The sequence below is a fragment of the Mycteria americana genome, chromosome 14, assembly GCF_035582795.1.
Source record: "Mycteria americana isolate JAX WOST 10 ecotype Jacksonville Zoo and Gardens chromosome 14, USCA_MyAme_1.0, whole genome shotgun sequence".
Lineage (NCBI taxonomy): Eukaryota > Metazoa > Chordata > Aves > Ciconiiformes > Ciconiidae > Mycteria > Mycteria americana.
In genome coordinates, this window is record NC_134378.1 from 17,372,239 (window position 1) to 17,388,114 (window position 15,876).

Sequence of the window (15,876 nt, forward strand, 5' to 3'; positions counted from 1 at the left end):
AGGGGAAGGTACAAAGCGGGTTCCCAGCGTGAATCCTCTGCCTCGGGGAGGGCAGGCGCAGCCTGGGCAGAGCTTTGGGGCTTCCCTTCTCAGGGTGGGGAGAAGGGGGCTGCGGCTGGGGCAGGGGAGCAGCGGGGGCCACCCCCAGCAAGCACCACACAATGCTGTTGTCAGGTTTTTATTTCAGTCTCATGAACATCCTTCCAAGAAATCAAACCATGGGAAGAAAAACATAGTATGAACCCCTGACAGGACAGACGAGCTGCAGCCCCAAAATTAACTGCCCTGGGGGGGAGCTGCGGGGAAGGGAGGAGGTTTCCAGAAAGAGCTCGGGAGCCCGCGCCACACAGATCTCGCCCATTCTCCCCGAGCTGTTTGGCAGAGTTCAGCCAGGCGGAGCCGCACCAGCCTCATGCAACAGGACCGACGGTAGGGAAACGTGTTCTACAAACCTCTTCTGCACAGCAAATCCCACAGCCGAGCGAGCCCCCTGCGTGCATCCCCAGAAGGGGGGTGCCGGGCTCAGCTCCGCCAAGCCCGCAGAGCCAACGCTGGGCCCGGCCCGTCGTGTGGGCACCGAGCACCCTCCTGCTCACCCCCGCCCCGCACGGTGCCCGGCCGGCAACCCTCGCCACGCTGCCTGCGGGGCTTTGCATGCACCCCAGGAATGAAAACCAACACGGCCGCGGGGAGAGAGGGGGCAAGGTGGGGCCAGGAATTCAATATACGTCTCTTCTCGCGCGCATTAAAGGCTTTGCTGGTGGTGCTCTTCTAAGCCAGCGGGCACGGCCACGTGGAAGCTGATCTCAGCCACTGCAGGGGGTCTGCCCATGGAGACCCCGCGGGTCGGGCTTTCTGGCCCTTCACGCTGATCAGCCCCTCGCTCGGATAAAGAGCAAGACAGAAACCATCTCTGCATGGGGAGCCCGCTCCGGCTGTCACCTACTGCAGCTCCCCAGCACAGGAGCGGCAAGAAGCCAGCTCCCTCCTCAGCACCGACCCCTCGCGTAACCCCAGCAGCAAAAGCGGTGCCACCCCGAAGAAGCAGAGGAGGAAACCCCACAGCACTCGGGCCGTTCTCGGAGCGCCGCGCCGCACCCCAGGCTGGGCAGGACTCGTGCGGGGCAGGACTTCAGCTGGGTGCAAACGGCCGGGCACCCTCAGAGGAGCACGGAAAGAAACAAACCTGCTGCCTCCTCTTCTGTTCTGCACACAGGAAAACCTTTATGGTTGGTCTGACACACAGGAATGTGGCCCCGAATGGGGAGAAGAAAAACACTGCTGAAAAGATCGAAGTCCACCGAACGGGGAGCGAAGAGGGGAAAGCGCTCCTGCTTCCCAGGAGACTGCTCCGGCCGCAGCCACGAGGAGCCATGCGGTGACTCCTCACATGAACATGTCGTCATAGCCTGGAGGGGGAAGGTGGTCGGGATCCGGCCTGGAAAGAAATTCAGAGCAGAGTCAAACCAGGAGCGAGAGCTCAGTCCCGCAGCCACAGGCAGCAGGTCCAGGGGCAGCCCCGAGAGCAGGCTGGGGATACCAGGCACAGCCCAATACCTACCCAGGTCTACCAGCTCCTAATGGGCCAAAGGGGTCAAATCTGGCGCCTGGTGGAACCGCTCCGGGGGGAAGCCGGTCTGGAATGCCTGACGATGGGTCAACGCCGGGCTGCGGGCGGCCAGGCCGGAGAGGATCCATGATCATTCCCCCACTCCGACCTCTGGGGAGAGGAAAGGCAGAGAAGGAGATAAGGTTGGCACCGGTGAGAGAGGAGCAAAGCGCGTCCCTGTGCTGCAGGAACACCGAGCACGGGAATGTGGGAAAGCACCCCTAACCCACTGCAACGCGGGCCAGGGCAAGCCAGCGAGGCGAGCCCACGGCAGCAAGACAGAGAGCACTTGACGCGTGTACGTGCGCGTGTGTAAGAGTGCCGGGGCACAGCAGATCCCTGTCCCATGGAGGCTGCGGTCTGCCACAGGAGGGAACCCGAACGCATCGCACCCTGCTCCTACCTGGGGTTATCACAGCCCCGCAAACCTGCCCGCGCCACGAGGTCAGGGGCAGGATGCAAATTACAGCTCATCGTCACGCTGAGGTGGGAGTCTTACAGCTGCAGAGCACGTGCCCAAGCCAGGGCACCAGCAAACACCCAGGTCCGGGCCACCACCGTGCCACCAAGCCCCCAGGGCTAGCTGCCGACACGCACAGGCAAGCGACAGCCCTCGCCCGCCTGCCTTCCTCAGAGCCAACGCCAAACCAGACACTCGGGGCAGCGGAGAGGCAGCTTCCCTCGGTTCCTGCAAGGAGCCATTGAGGGCATCAGCAATGGCTGGTGAGTCCCGGTGGGCCGCTGACCATCCCTGGGGAAGCATGGGACCCGCTGGCCCTCCCTGCCGGCTCGTACCGCCATCCCTGCTCCCTGCTTTCCCGAGCGAGCAGCACACCCTGCCCCGCACAGCGTTGCAAGAGCTCGCAGGCCCGGCCGGGGCTCCCGCCAGCCTTTCCAAAGAGCTGCCTGGAAGTCATTTGCTGACCACGGCAGCTCCTCAGAGCTGCCCCACACTGCGAGTGCCATTCCTCATGGTTGGCTTTGTGCAAACTCGGCTGGAGCCTCTGGACACCGCTGCCATCATACAAGTCATTAACAACCGCGCTAATGAGTTCCATTACGCCAGGCCGGCTGCCCAAAGCGCCCTGGGACAGCCAGGCCCCACGAGCATATGCCTGCGAGTCTGGGTCTCCAGCCCCAGCGCTGGCAGGTGTCAGCGCACAAATCTGCTTCCATTTACAATCTTTTTTGTCATTTATAGAGAAACTTCTGATGAAAGGCTGGAGGCAGCGAGAGAAACAGGGTCTCCCCCACAACTGAACCCCCTGGCCTCGTGCTCTCAGGTTTCCTTCCAGCCACCCAGGCTCCAGGCCTCTGCTTCCAGCCGGGCAGGACGTTTTTAGCTGGGCCTTTTCTAGCCAAACCCAGGGAGAACCAAGTCTTGCAAGAGGGGAAAAAACGCGATCCCCACAGGAGAGTGGTTCCAAAGAGGACCCTGGGCCGCAGGACGCTCTGCAACGACTGCAAGAGCTGGTTTTTGTCTGACTACGTGCTTTTAACTGGAATGGAAGATGACAGTCTTCCATTCTCCTTGCCCGACCAAACCAAAGACCGAGAGATGTATCTGTGAAGATCAGTCCCCCAGACAGCCCTCCTTCTACCCAGGCTTTCTCTCGAGTGCCTCAGACAGCAGGAGGCTCACAACCAGGACTCGAGAATCTGTGGACTCGGCTTTAAGCCTCCCCTTCTCCAGACTGCTGGGCTGTAGACGCAGCAGCTGGTAACGTTTTAAATTAGAGGCTTACATTCACTTAACGACGTATTCAGCTTTGATTTACTGAAGGAATTACTGCATGTTAAATGAATACAAGCTGATTATTAAACAGACGGAGACTGCAACCTATCATCTATGCAAGAGACGGGATCTTATTACGATATTAGAACCATATTGAGGTTTAGCAACTGTCAATTGGTCCCTTGCAATTTGCACTGAGCAACTGTCCCACTGCCATCCGCACTGAGACACTTCGCTGGACGCCTGAGCCAGGCGGACTCCAGCTGTTCCAGAGAACGTCCCCAGCCACCCCGACACATCCCAAGGCCAGAGCAGGGGATGCTCCCCGGGCACGCAAAGCACGACCTCTCCCAGCCGTACTCACCCAAAAGGATCCAGGTCTTCCCCACCGACAGCGAAGGGGCTCAGGGGGGAAGGCCTGAAACAGAACACGGCGAGACGTTCAGCGCGGGGCAGACCGGCTGCGTGGAGCGAGCAGGAGCGAGCAAGCAGCCAGCGTGGTTGCCGGTGCTGTGCTCATGGGTGCTCTCCCACGGCAAGCACCGCAGCACCCAAAGGGCCCTGGGACCTGCAGGACCCTGCGTGAGCGGGCTGGCATTGGGAGCCACCTCACGCCCAGGACGCAGCGTTCCCTGCTCCAGGGTGCAGCTGGGTGTGGACACCGGTGTGCATGGCAGGCTTGCGGGAAGCTTGCTGAGATGAAGGGGGCCCTGCTGTTCCCACCGCTCCAGGCTGGAGCTGTCTGTGGACGCCGGGAGTTTCCATGCCAGGGGCTCCCTGAGCAGTGCTGGGCCAGGCCAGGCTCTCCAGCGTGTCCCAGTCAGAGACACAATGACAGTCCCGCTTCCAGGAGTGCAAGGACGGCGGGGCGGTGAGCCTGCAGCCAGCTGTCACATCTCCTTGCCAATAATATGTGCCAATAACATGGTTTCGGAGCCGTGCCCAGCTCCAGCCTGTCTGCCCAGGCCTCCCCGAGGAGCATCTCGCACCCTGAGCACCAGCAGACAGCAGTGGGGTTAAAGCAGCAAGAGGTGACACGCAAGGCAGAAGCCACAGCTGGTCCCCAAGAGACGGCAGAGCCACCACAGTGTCTCTGACTTCCAGCCAAAGGGGATTACGGCTTGTGGGGGGAGAGAAGGGGGAGCCTGCCTGCCACGTACGAGGGATGGCTGGGCACGGAGGGGCCAGGGAGGGATGGTGAAGCGGGTGCCATGCGTCCCCTCTCCCCAGCTTTGCCAGCAAAGGGTTTCAAAGGGAAAGCGGGGTCAGGAGAGCAAGGAGAAGAGGTCTCTGTTCCCCTCCACCAAGCCCGCACCTCCTGGGCCTGGCCCCAAGCCCCGGCTGGGTGCACCATCCTGGGAAGGCAGCTCTACCGGCCACAGCAGGCAGGAGGCTTAGAGGCAGCCCCGGCTCTGTGCCACGCGAAGGCAGAGCTCTGCACCCGCCACGCGCCCTCTCCCCTCTGCCGTGAGCACAGACCCCGCAGCTCTGCTGGAGCCCGTGGCCCGATTTGACACCCAGCGCCCTGGTGTCCCTCCCGCAGGCTGCCTGGCCCCACGCCGCCGCCGTCCTTCCCACCGCCGTCCCTGCTCTGCCAGCCCCGGAGCCCTGATGGTCCCTCAGCCAGCACAGAGCAGGGTCTCCCTCCTTCCACCCCTCACCTTCCCCAAAGCCTGGCACGCTGCCCTTTGCCTCCTGGGTCTGTAGGTCTCCAGCTACGTCCCTAGGCAATGCCAAAGGAGGGGCAAACCAACACACAGCATCCCTCAGCGGGCAGCTTAAATCAAACCCAAGCATGTGGCCAACAAGGCCGAGACTGGCTGGGGAGGGTTCGGATCCCCTTTGCTCCCCATGTGTGTGAGATGGGGACCCGAGGTGAAGTTTGGAGAGCTGTGCCAGGACCACGTCCCTTCTAACGGGGGACCGTCAGCAGCCACCCGCTCTTCACTCACCAGGATGGTGCTCTCGAGCCTGCTGGCTGCCGGGGAGGGACCCTGAGGGGGTCGTAATTCCGGGGCAAGTCAGGATCCTTCTTCTTAGCCTCGGGCTCCTTTTTGGCCTTTTCTGCAGGGACCCCAAGGGGAGCGATGATGCCCGAAGCAATCCTTGTCCTCAGCTCCTCGGTGTTCTTGTACACCCTGCAGGGAGGAGAGGCGAGGTGGTGGGCTGGGGAGGCCACAGCACCCGGGTGCAAGGTGCCAGACAGGCTGCGAGAGGGGCGGTGAGGGGACAGACGTGCCCAAAGCATCCCCGGCACAAAATGTGTCCCCAGCTGACAGCACGGAGGGGATGGGAAGGGGTAACGGCACACAGTGGCACCAAAGCCCTGACCCTATTTAAGAGGGCAGAGATGTCACCCAGCCCCGTGGACTCCTTTGTGCTGCGGCCATGACCCGACCAGTTCTGCACTGGAAGAAACCACAGCACGTAGCACTGGCCTTTCGCAAGGCCACAGGGTGTCTGGGCCATGGCTGAAGGTGTCTGGGCCACAGGTGAAGCCGTAGCACCACTGGGCAGTGTCCGCCCAGCACAGACAGGCAGGCAGTGCTCTGGAAATAAAAGTGCTGGGCTGGCCCAGCCCATTCCCAGGTGGGGTGACTCTCCCCTGGGCTCCGAGCCAGGGTCCCACCATCCCCTAAATCCCTCTTGCCTGCCAGCAGTGCAGAGGGAGGCCGAGGAGGGAGCTCTGGCTGCATTTCGGGGCTGGCTGGACTGCCCCCGGGGTTTGGACTGGGGAGGAGAGTCCTCCAGGTTCCCCCTAACCTGGTCTCTGCCCCCCTCCCCATGCCAGCGGGACATTTTCTCCTGCAGAAGATGCCAGGGAACTGAGATTACTTGTGGAAATCGTCCAGGTGCTCCGGGTTGATGTAGTCAGCCACTGCCAAGGTCACATCTGCCACCTTCTGAGAACTGCGATCCTGGCAAGACAAGTGAAACATGGAGTCAGCAGCATGGCAGAGCTGGGGATGAGGGAAGGAGCAGGTACAAACACAGCCGGGGGCTTGGGACACAAGGAATGGGCTTGCCTGCTTCCTGCCATGTTCCTGTGCTGTGCCCAGGGAGCAAACGAATCCCCAGGAGCAAACAAACTCCAGGGTACAGTGACGCTCTCCCTGCTCGCTCTCCCAATCAGGGCTGCAAAGGGTGAAAGCAAAAACACCCCAAGCAGGTGCTTGTGGGGGACAGGAGAAAAGACCTTGCAGAAAAATCCCGAGCTGGGAAGAGGACACAAAAGGGGCAACTCCTGGGCCAGAGTGTGCAAGGCAAACCACGTCGCTGCGCCGATGCAGCTGGTGTTTGATCAGCTTCACGCTGGGCCACATCTGCTGCTGCACAGGCAGGTCTGCAGCCCCTAACACCCCCTGGGTCTGCCCCTTCCCGAGGGACAAACATCGCTGCAAGGTAAGAACAAGTAACAGCAAAAATTTAAGAAATGGGCCCTGCTGTTCTTTGCACATTTTGGGCGGCAGCAGCCGCTGCACCTGAAGGACCCCAAACCCACAGGGACCAGCCTGGGTGCTCACCATGACGTTGAAGATCATGCTGTCTTCCACCATGATGGCCTTCAGCAGCAGCTCATGGGCATCGTCCATGGACTTGTAGCGCAGCGTATACACTTCCTTGTTGGCTTCCCAGCCGGCGGGCAGCAGCTCCGACTTCCTTTCATCAGGACCTGGCTGCAACAGGACAGATGTGCTGCTGAGACCCTGCCCACGAGCCCAGCGTGCTGCAGGGCTAGGGGGACCTGTCTTGGCTGCACAGAGAGATCCAGGAAGGGATCTAAGTCTCTGGGAGTGGATCTAGGTCTCTGGGAGGTGATCTCTCAGTGCCTTCCAGGTTTTGACTGCAGGAGCAGTTTATTTTCTACAGGCTGGCCCTGCCTGCTTGCCGGCCTCCCACAGGGTCCCTGTGCTGGAACAGGAGGGACACAACCACCCTTTGCTGAGCAGGAGGAGGCAACAAAGACCCAGACTGGGGGGTGATGCTCTTCCTTGCCTGGCACCTCTCGGCTCCCCAGAGCTGTCTGGGGGCGGGGGGGGGAAGGCTGTTGTCCTGTTTGTCCCAGCCCCACAGCAGTCCTGCTGGGGGGCACTGCCCCACGCTGTCTCCTCCCCTGGTCCTGGGGGGTTTCTCTGCCAAGACAGTGCCTTGCACCCCCACCACTGCCCCCCAACACTGCACCAGGCACCCTCCCAGCCCCCCCAAGCATCGCCCCAGGCTCCCAACCCACTAGACCCCCTGCCCTTAGCACTGGGTCCAGCACCACACTGTCCCCCTCCCTGGTATCACGGCAGGAGCCCCAGCACTGGGACTCCCCTGCCACCACATTTCCCCCCAGCACTGCACTGGACACCCGCCTTTCGACAGAGGATTCCCCCCCCAGCACCAAGATACCCCCAGCACCACAGTAGCCCCCTTCCTGGTATCGCACTGACTCCTCCAGCACTGGGACCCCCCACCCCCCGACGCCGCACTGACCCCCCAGCACCGGGACCCCCGCAGCCCCCCTCTCCCCCCCCCCCCCCCCCAGCAGCACTGAGGCCCCTCAGCCCCCCGCACCGGCCCGGCTCCCCCCGATACCGCACGGCTCCCCCCGGGGCGGCGGGCGCCGGGCTCGGCCGAGCGGCGACGGCGAGCGGCGCTAGGAAAGGCCGGGGCTTGGCCGCGGCCTACGCAGCCTCCGCGGCGGAGGAGCCCGGCGGGGCCCGGCCCGGCCCGTACCTGGTCGCCGGCGCCGAGGCAGCGGTAGCCGTGCCGGATCAGCTCCCAGTGGACGCCGCAGATCAGCGCGTCCTGCGGGCGGGAGACGGCGGCCCGCGCCCAGGCGTACAACGCCTCCAGCCCCGCCATGGCCGCGCCGCACCGAGGAGGCGCGGCCGAGCCGGGCCCGCGGGGGAGCGGCCCGGGCAGGGCCCCAGGCGCCGGGCGGCGGGGAGCGGAGCGCAGCAGCGGGCAGGCCGGGGCCGGGGCGGGCCGGGCCGGGCCGGGCCGCCCCTCACTAGGGGGCCCCCGTCTCCTGCGCAAGGCCCGGGCCCGCCTCCCCCGAGGGCCTGGCGGGGCCGGGGGCTCCGGCCGCCGCGGGGGGAGTTCTCCCCGGAGAAATGTAATGTTTCTTCCCTCTGCGGGAACAAATGTTTCTTCCTTCTTCTTCCCTCTCCGCCCGCCGACACCCCCCGTGCGGGGCCGACAGCCGGCACGGTCCGGCAGCCCGTGGGTTGGGGTCTGCCCGACCCTCCTTCCTTCCCCCTGCCCCTGGATTTTCCTCGGTAGTTAGAAAAGCTTTGGAGCCTGTGGCAGGGTCTGCGTGCGCTGCCATAGCGAGCCTTTCCCCCGGGACCGAAGGGAACCGAAGCACCGAACGGGCAGCGATGGGTTTATTTCACTCCTTCCACAGCTCCTTTCTCTGGGCCGCTGTATTTGTAACACCTCAGTTCCATTAAAAGTTGCCACTGAAAGGTATCCAGGGGCTTTTTTTCCTGCCCCTGGCCCAGAGCCGGTGTCCTCGGCACGGCTGGCAGGAGGCTGGGGCTCGGGATGAAGCAGCCCCATGCCGGGGAACGCCATCATCTGCTGCTTTCCCCATCCAAGCTCCAGCTCCTTGGGGATGCTCATCTTGACTTCATTATGCGTCAATTAATTAACTCGCACTGTTCGCTCTTTCCATTTCCCCCTCAAGAAGTCACTGAGGCTGAACAATTGACCACAAACCGGCAGGCCTGCCCGCCCGGCAGCCCCCACGGCTCGGCCCTGCCCGTTCGCACGAATCATCGCCACGCTGGCTGGGGAGCCCCCGCACCTCCCGCTATTCCCCCCACCAGGCCCGGCTCCGTGGAAAACAGCCGCGGCTTGAAAGCCGAGTGAGCTGCTCCGGCTGCGCCGGACTCGGCAGGAAAGCTACCGCTGATTTTCCACGGGGCTGGGATTTCAGCACGGGAGCTTCGCAAAGGAGGCATCAGAAGGGGATGCGGTGAGAACAGCAGGAAATGCCTCAGCCGGAGCTTTTCCAGCACTGGGCTTGTGATTCACAGCAGCAGGCAGCGTTTCCGCCCCACGGCTCGCTCCTGGCGGGCAGCAGCCGCGGTTGTAGGCTTTGACGGCATCCACATTTCACTTTCCCGGCACAGCCGGTCCCTGGGTGGGCGATGGGGGTACCGGTAGCTTTGTTCGAATGCCCCCCTCCTGAGGCAGAATTTGAAATGATGGGTCTTCCTCCAGAAACCTGATCCTAAACCCTGTATCCCAGCGCCGCTAACGGGCTTCCCCCGCCCGCCTGCGGAGCCGGTGCAGGCGCTGGAGCGCGTGGGTGTTTGGGATCGGCGACGGCGGGAGCCGGCAGTGCCTCGGCGGGGCGAGAGGCGGCAGGAATCGCACACAAGCTATGCCGAGTGCTTCCCAAGCTTTCGTTTTTCCATCCAACTTGCTGCCAGCCCCGCTCACCCACCATCTTGCTGCCCAGCCTCTCGCCCATCACCGCGCACTCCCGTCCAGCCATCGGCTTGTCCTCCCGTGGCCTCCATCCTTAATTCATTTTCCCTTCCCCGTGTCGTGCTGGCTGCCCCGGACCACACATGAGGGGTGACTCTTGGTGCCGAGACACCCCTCACCCGAGCAGCCCCTCCACGAGCACGGCATGGGGTCAAGCGGGACGCCTCCACGCGTCCCCTCGCCATGGGAGCCTCCTCGGCACCGGGACCACGCCGTACCTGAGCCTGCGGCCTCGGGGCCGGCTGCCGCTACATCAAAGCTGCCTTTCCAGTGCCCGCGGTGCCTCGCCATGCCGGCCTGCACCGCCCGGCTCCCCGTTGGCTCCTTCCTCTGCTCCAGCGTCTCACTCGCTCTGTGGCTTGTTGATGATGAAAACCACCGGCCACATGAAAGCGGCTCCCCTAATGTGAGTTAGGGGCCTGCAAGCTACGTGGGAGGTAGCAGACAGCACAGCCCCGGCTGGGACGCAGCGGCCAAGTTATTAACGAGGTGACAAGGATTGCAGAGCCGGCTCGTTAGTGCTGCAAGGCAAGCGCGTCACATTGGCTGCCGGGCACGCTGGTGCCACCGTCGGAGCGGCCGCGTCGGAGCAAAGCCGAGAGCGGGAGCGATGCTGCGAGAGCCAAGCGAAGCCCCTGGCGCAGCCAGCGCCCTGGACACCTTGCATGCGTTCGTGAGGCTTCGTGTCCGGCTCTGGCACCAACCCTCCTGCCTGTGGAAATGCAGGGAACACGTGGCCGTTTTCCTCCGTCTTTTACCCGGGAACGGGATCCAACGGGATCCAGCATCTCGTGGAGAGCTGCTCCCCGCAGGAGCGGGGCCGGGGGTGATGTCCCAGGGGAGGCGGTGGCTGGAGCTGCCCCGGCAGGGTGCTCGGAGCAGGTAGAGGGATGCATCAGCTGGGGTCACCTCCGTCACACAAACCACAGCCTCCCCTGACCTTCATACTTTCCCGCTGCCTCACCGCTCCCGGTGGATGCGCCCACTGCGGTGTTGTAACGAGCAGAAGAGGAAACAGATTTCCTAATCGCCCGCCCCGCTGGCAGCCCGTGAGCCCTCCGTGCTGGGAACGGCAAGCCGGCACGGCGGGGGCAACTGGCTCGCCCTTGTGCCGTGCCGTGCCGCGTGCACTGGGTACGACCCAGGGCCCGGCAGGAGAAGGCAGAGAGGGGCCGTGGATAATCCGGGGCTGATGTTCCGGCGTTGCAGGCTCTGCTGTTTGAGAGCATCGTCCCTCCCTCAGAGTCGGCTCGCTGTTGCTCCTTTCCCGTGGACGGGCAAGCCCACGCACATCACCTCGCCCGGGGCGAGCACGGCCGGGTGCCAGAGGACGGCACCGCCATGTTTCCTACCGGGCTGCCCGCGCTGCTCGGTGCAGGCAGCGCTGCTCGCTGCGGGCAGCGCTTCCCAGCACACAGCTGGGGGAAGGAAGGGATCCTCCGCCGCAGAGCAGGGAGAGCCCGCGGCGCCGGGGCAGCCTCCGCCACGCTCTGCTCAACCGCCCGGGGCTTACTGGCACGTAAGAAGCCACCCGAAGGTGACCGAAATCGCCGTGCCAAGGGACAGCGGCTTGGACGGGGCATCGGTGGCTCCTGGAATGGGCTTCGGCCCTCGCTTTCGTGGGGCTCCCGTCATTGCCTTGAGAGGGGAGGTAGTCACTTCATGAAAATTTGGCCTCCACTTCATTTCCCCCAAATTCAATTCCAGGGAAAGATGACACCGAGGCAGGAGAAAGAGGGTTGTTCTCCGGGGAAGAAATTCAAACCACATGCGGGCGGGCTCGCTGCAGTAGCAGGAGGAGGGACCGGGGCTGCGAGAGAGCAGGCTCTCAGCAGCGAGGCCAAATGTAAAGTCAATTAGCACTTTCAGGACTCCGAACACACTTGAGTGCTGTGCTTCGAGCAGGCATAATCCCCATCGGAAGCAGGCTACCAATAGGGTTTGAAAATAATTAGGAAGCTCAGAGCCCCAGTCCTTCCCAGAAAAGCCTGTTAGCTCTGGGGTGGAAACCTCGCTTGCAGGGAGCGCGACGCACAAACAGTCGTGACTCATCAACTGGATGGAGCTAAACGCAATTTTTTGGAGGTCAGCGTGCTCGAGTCCTAGTGAGCTTTACCCTCAGCGGGGCTCCTGCAGGCCCTTTGCCTGCCTTAATTCAGGGGATGCCCAACACGCCCGAGAGTAGCGGGGACGGTTTCACGGGACGTGTGTCATCCAGAGGCGACGCCACCTTCCTAAGGGGCAGTGCTGATGGGGAAACTGAGGCACGGAGTGCTCGAACCACCTCAGCCGGCGGCCCCGGAGGGCAGCAGCAACCCTGGTCCCCCGACCCGCTGCCCCCGGCCGGAGCCTGCACCCCACCAGCCCCCTCCCTGCAGCCCAGGTGGACGCTGCTGTTCCCCCCCCCCCCCGCTCTCGGGGGACCTCAGACGTGAATCCGACCGGCCTGGGACAGCCTTGGAGGAACAAAACAAGACAATCAATCACCCTTGCTTCACTCCCGCCCCAGTCTGCAGGCTGAGCCGGGTTGCATTGTGCGGAGCCGGAGGGACTCCACATCAAAGCGGGGACCAGCTGGCTGCCGGGCCGCCCCAGTGCCCAGACGGGCAGCGCCCTGCCCACGAGCTGCCCGTCTGCGCTGCCTGCGCGGGCTCTGCCTCCGCTTGCTGCCCGGGGCCAGGCGGCAAAGCCGGGATGCAAAACCGCTCCCTGCTTGGGGTACGGCAGGGGATGCCCAAGGCCACGTCGGCTGCGGAGAGCATCAAAGGCGGGGGCGTGCGGATGCTGCCCCGGGGCTGGGACCCCACCGCAGCATCCTGGGGCTGGCAGCACCTTCCCTCCGCAGGGGCGAGGAGGAGGAGGAAGGCGCTGTATGCGGAGGAAGAGCTGATCCCATCCCGAGCTCGTCCCGGAGCACTTCAGAGGCTGTGCAAAGCCCGCGGAGCCGCAGGGACGGCACAGCCTGCTCCCACGGTGCAGCTCCCGCTATCCTCACAAGACCCTTTCCTTTGCAGTTCCTTCCATGACACATGGCGGTCGCTTCCCCCGGGCTGCTGCCCCGGCGCTGCTGCAGACAGTACATTCATTTTTGGATGTCGTTTGCAGCTCCCCAGCGTTTCTCCCCATCCCAGGCACGCACGGATGGTATGAAGCAATGTTCTCGGGGAGTATCAGCTTCCCGGCGCAGCACTGTTGGGTAAGCACTCGCCTTTCTTCTGAGGAGCTGGTGGCAAATATTCCCCGATGAAACTGGCCCGGCGTGCTGCCCGGTGGGGCTGGGGATGGCGAGGGGCGAGCAGAGGGTCTGGTCGTGGTGGGCCGGGCTGGGCCACGGTAAGCCAGCGAGGTTAGCCGTACGGCACGGGGGGTCTGGGCAAGGGAGAGCACCCAGATCCCCCTGGAGCAGCGCCCGTGCGCGGGTGCGGCGGTGCAACAGCAATTTGGGTGCAAACCCCCAAACATCCCCTATTTCCCCACTAGCAAAGGGTCAGGGTGGCTCTGCCCCGTGACCCACAGCACGGGACAGAGCGGGGAGGGCCACGTCTCTGCGTGCAGGGAGCCAGGCTGAGCCCCAGTGCCTGCGTCGACTGGCCCTGCCACGCACAGCCCCCTTCTGCACCCCAAAACCCGTCTGCGCCCTGCTCCGGCCCCGCTCCTGTGCTCGCTACAAGGCTGCCGATGCCGCGGCATCACGGATGCAGCCGGGAAGGAGCCATCGGGGCACCCGGAGAGCAGCGACCTGCGAGTGGCACTGGCAGCCCAGAGACCCCAGGCACGGTTGGGGAGGGGACGGAGGCGGCAAAATCCCATCACAGGGTGGGTTTTATCGTCTGGGTTGAGGGTGGGGTGGTGCTGCAGCCTGTGCCACCGGCATTCACGCTCCCCAAGGGCACAAGGAGCACCTCCTGCCATTGCAGCCTGCAGCGTACGTGTGCCCGTGGTAGGTGACGATTGACGTTTTTTCCAGTTCGCTAATTAAGGCACAGAATAAAAGTCACTAAAATGCGAGGTTGGGTGTTTAAAGGGAAAATTCTTCTCCAGGTGCCAGATTTATTAAAAGAAGTGGAAAGAAACGAGGAGGAGAGGCAGGGCCACAAGCTGGGCAAAGAACGTACGGGGAAGGAGATGCCTTTGCAGGGTTGGACAATGTCGGGCGCGCGTGGGGGAGCGGCAGGGACGGGGGCTGCAGCGAGCCCCCACGCCCCCACGCCGCCCCCACCCCGGGGTGCCGGGTGGCCCCCGGGAAGCCGTGCCCTGGGCATTGCCGTGAGGCAGGAGGTCCCCAGCTCACCCCACGTGCCCGGAGCATCCTCCAGTGGGGCTGACACCCTGGCAGGGCTGATCCACATCCTTCGAAGGTTTCCCCGTTAACCGGGAGGAAACCGCCCCAAACCGGGCAGGATCCAGGCTGCTGAAGTGGGACGCGCTCTCAGCGGAGCTGGAGCTGCCGGGACACGAGGAGGACGCGCTCGGCCGGGGGCCGTGGTTTGATGTGATGCTTGGGGCAGCAAACCCCCCCCCGGCTCCAGCGAGCAGCCCCCGGGGGAGCAGGGACCCCCGGCAGCACCGGCCGGCGGAGCCGTGGCCCCCGGCCCCCGCGCCACCCACCTCCGCCGGGTGCCTGCGCACAGGCGCGGCATTTGCACTTACACATGTAAAGCATTAGGATTTGTTTAGAAGCCCTTTATTGTCATATTTTGTTCTTTATTTCCTACAAATTAAATTTGCTGAGGGATATGTGCGGATTGTGAAATTATTTTGAGAATAGTTCCTCTGGGTTTTTTAATTTCCTTTGTATTAAATTTTTACAGTGCTTAAAAGACTACGAGAAATTTTAAATAAAAAAAAGTAGGACAAAATCCCAGGGAGGAAGGGAGAAAAGCCCGAGAAGGTGACCAGCCGCGCGCTGGCACTGGGACCGGCCGCTGCCGCCTCTGCGATCGCAGGTGCCGGGGACAGCGTGGCACAGATGCCTCCCCTCCGTCCCGGCCCTGCCGTGCACCGGGAAGCGGGGCCGGGGGGGACACTCTGCCCCGAATCTGGTGCCGGAGCGGGACCTGCCGCCCCGCGAGGCCGTCTGCCGAGGCTGTTGCCACCAGTCGCACGTGCCGGCCTTTCCCTTTCCTTTGCTCCCGGTGCCAGATCGGGGCAGGGATCCCTCGCACGAGGCCGTGGGGCTCCCCCGACCCTCCGCCTGCGTTTCCAACCCGGAGCGATTGCTCGCTGCAGACATGAAAGCCCACGGCCAGGCTACGCGAAGCCGCCCTCCCCTGTGAACAATTTCCAATGTGATAATCTTCCCAATTATTACCCTGGGCTGCGACTGCTGCAGAAAGCCGAGCTGCCTCCCGTGAAGGGCTCCACATCTTGGAAGCATTAGGGACCCCTTTCGCTGCCGGGGCGCGCGGCATCGCAGCGATGGCCAGCCGGGAGCCGCCCTCCCGCCCCTCTGTCCCTTGCGCTGGGTGTTTCCAGCTCATTAAAATCGCAGACGCATTTTTCATCTCTTTATTTCTACTACTGTCATCGTCATTGTTTCAGGCTGGTGCAAATTGGGAACTGGCCGTGCACTGACGCTGCTGCTCCGCTCCACCCGGCAGCCGCCCTCGCCCCCCGGACACGCAGGAGGGCCCCGCTCCGGGGATGGGGACAAGGACCAGGATGGCGCTGGCCTCCTGCCGCCGCTCCCCCAGGGTCTTCTGCACCCAGGTCCGTGGCACCGCCTGGCACAGGACCCCCGGCTCGCCGCCTCCTGCCTCCCTCTGGCACGGCTTCCCCTCCGCCGCCTGCCTGCGGGGCGCGTGGCGGGGCCGGGGGCGGGAGGAGGGTGCAGCGCTGGCGGGGAGGGTGCTGGGGCCGTGCCAGCGTCCGGCAAAGGTCTGGGTGAGAGCCGCAGCGGGAGTGCTGCTGCTGGCCAGGGGCAGGGGGTAGCAGAGGTCTCGGCGTAGTTGCAGCACCCCTCGGTGTTCCAGAGGGGCTTCGGGGGCTGGCGGCACTGGGGACGGGGACTGGAGGCAGTGGGAAACCCAAAAACGGGGCAGCGTCG

The 15,876-nt window shown here is 63.7% G+C and overlaps 1 protein-coding gene across 1 annotated transcript; it reads right to left on the bottom strand.

Annotated features, from left to right (window-relative positions):
- Window positions 1-595: 595 nt before the first annotated feature.
- Window positions 596-8,330, bottom strand: PSMF1 (proteasome inhibitor subunit 1). Its single transcript, XM_075517139.1, has 7 exons — window positions 8,067-8,330; window positions 6,869-7,021; window positions 6,180-6,262; window positions 5,297-5,482; window positions 3,709-3,762; window positions 1,562-1,720; window positions 596-1,438 (listed from the first exon to the last, which is right to left on the bottom strand). The coding sequence occupies exons 1-7, from the start codon at window positions 8,193-8,195 to the stop codon at window positions 1,387-1,389; spliced, it is 816 nt and encodes a 271-aa protein (XP_075373254.1). The 5' UTR covers window positions 8,196-8,330; the 3' UTR covers window positions 596-1,386.
- Window positions 8,331-15,876: the final 7,546 nt, after the last annotated feature.

Bases quoted from the DNA above. Each gene is read 5' to 3' on its own strand.
- PSMF1 (XM_075517139.1), bottom strand. From the start codon at position 8,195: ATGGCGGGGCTGGAGGCGTTGTACGCCTGGGCGCGGGCCGCCGTCTCC. The intron at 7,022-8,066 runs GTACGGGCCGGG...GTCCTGTTGCAG, and splicing joins GCCTCGGCGCCGGCGACCAG to CCAGGTCCTGATGAAAGGAA. The intron at 6,263-6,868 runs GTGAGCACCCAG...TTGTCTTGCCAG, and splicing joins GCATGATCTTCAACGTCATG to GATCGCAGTTCTCAGAAGGT.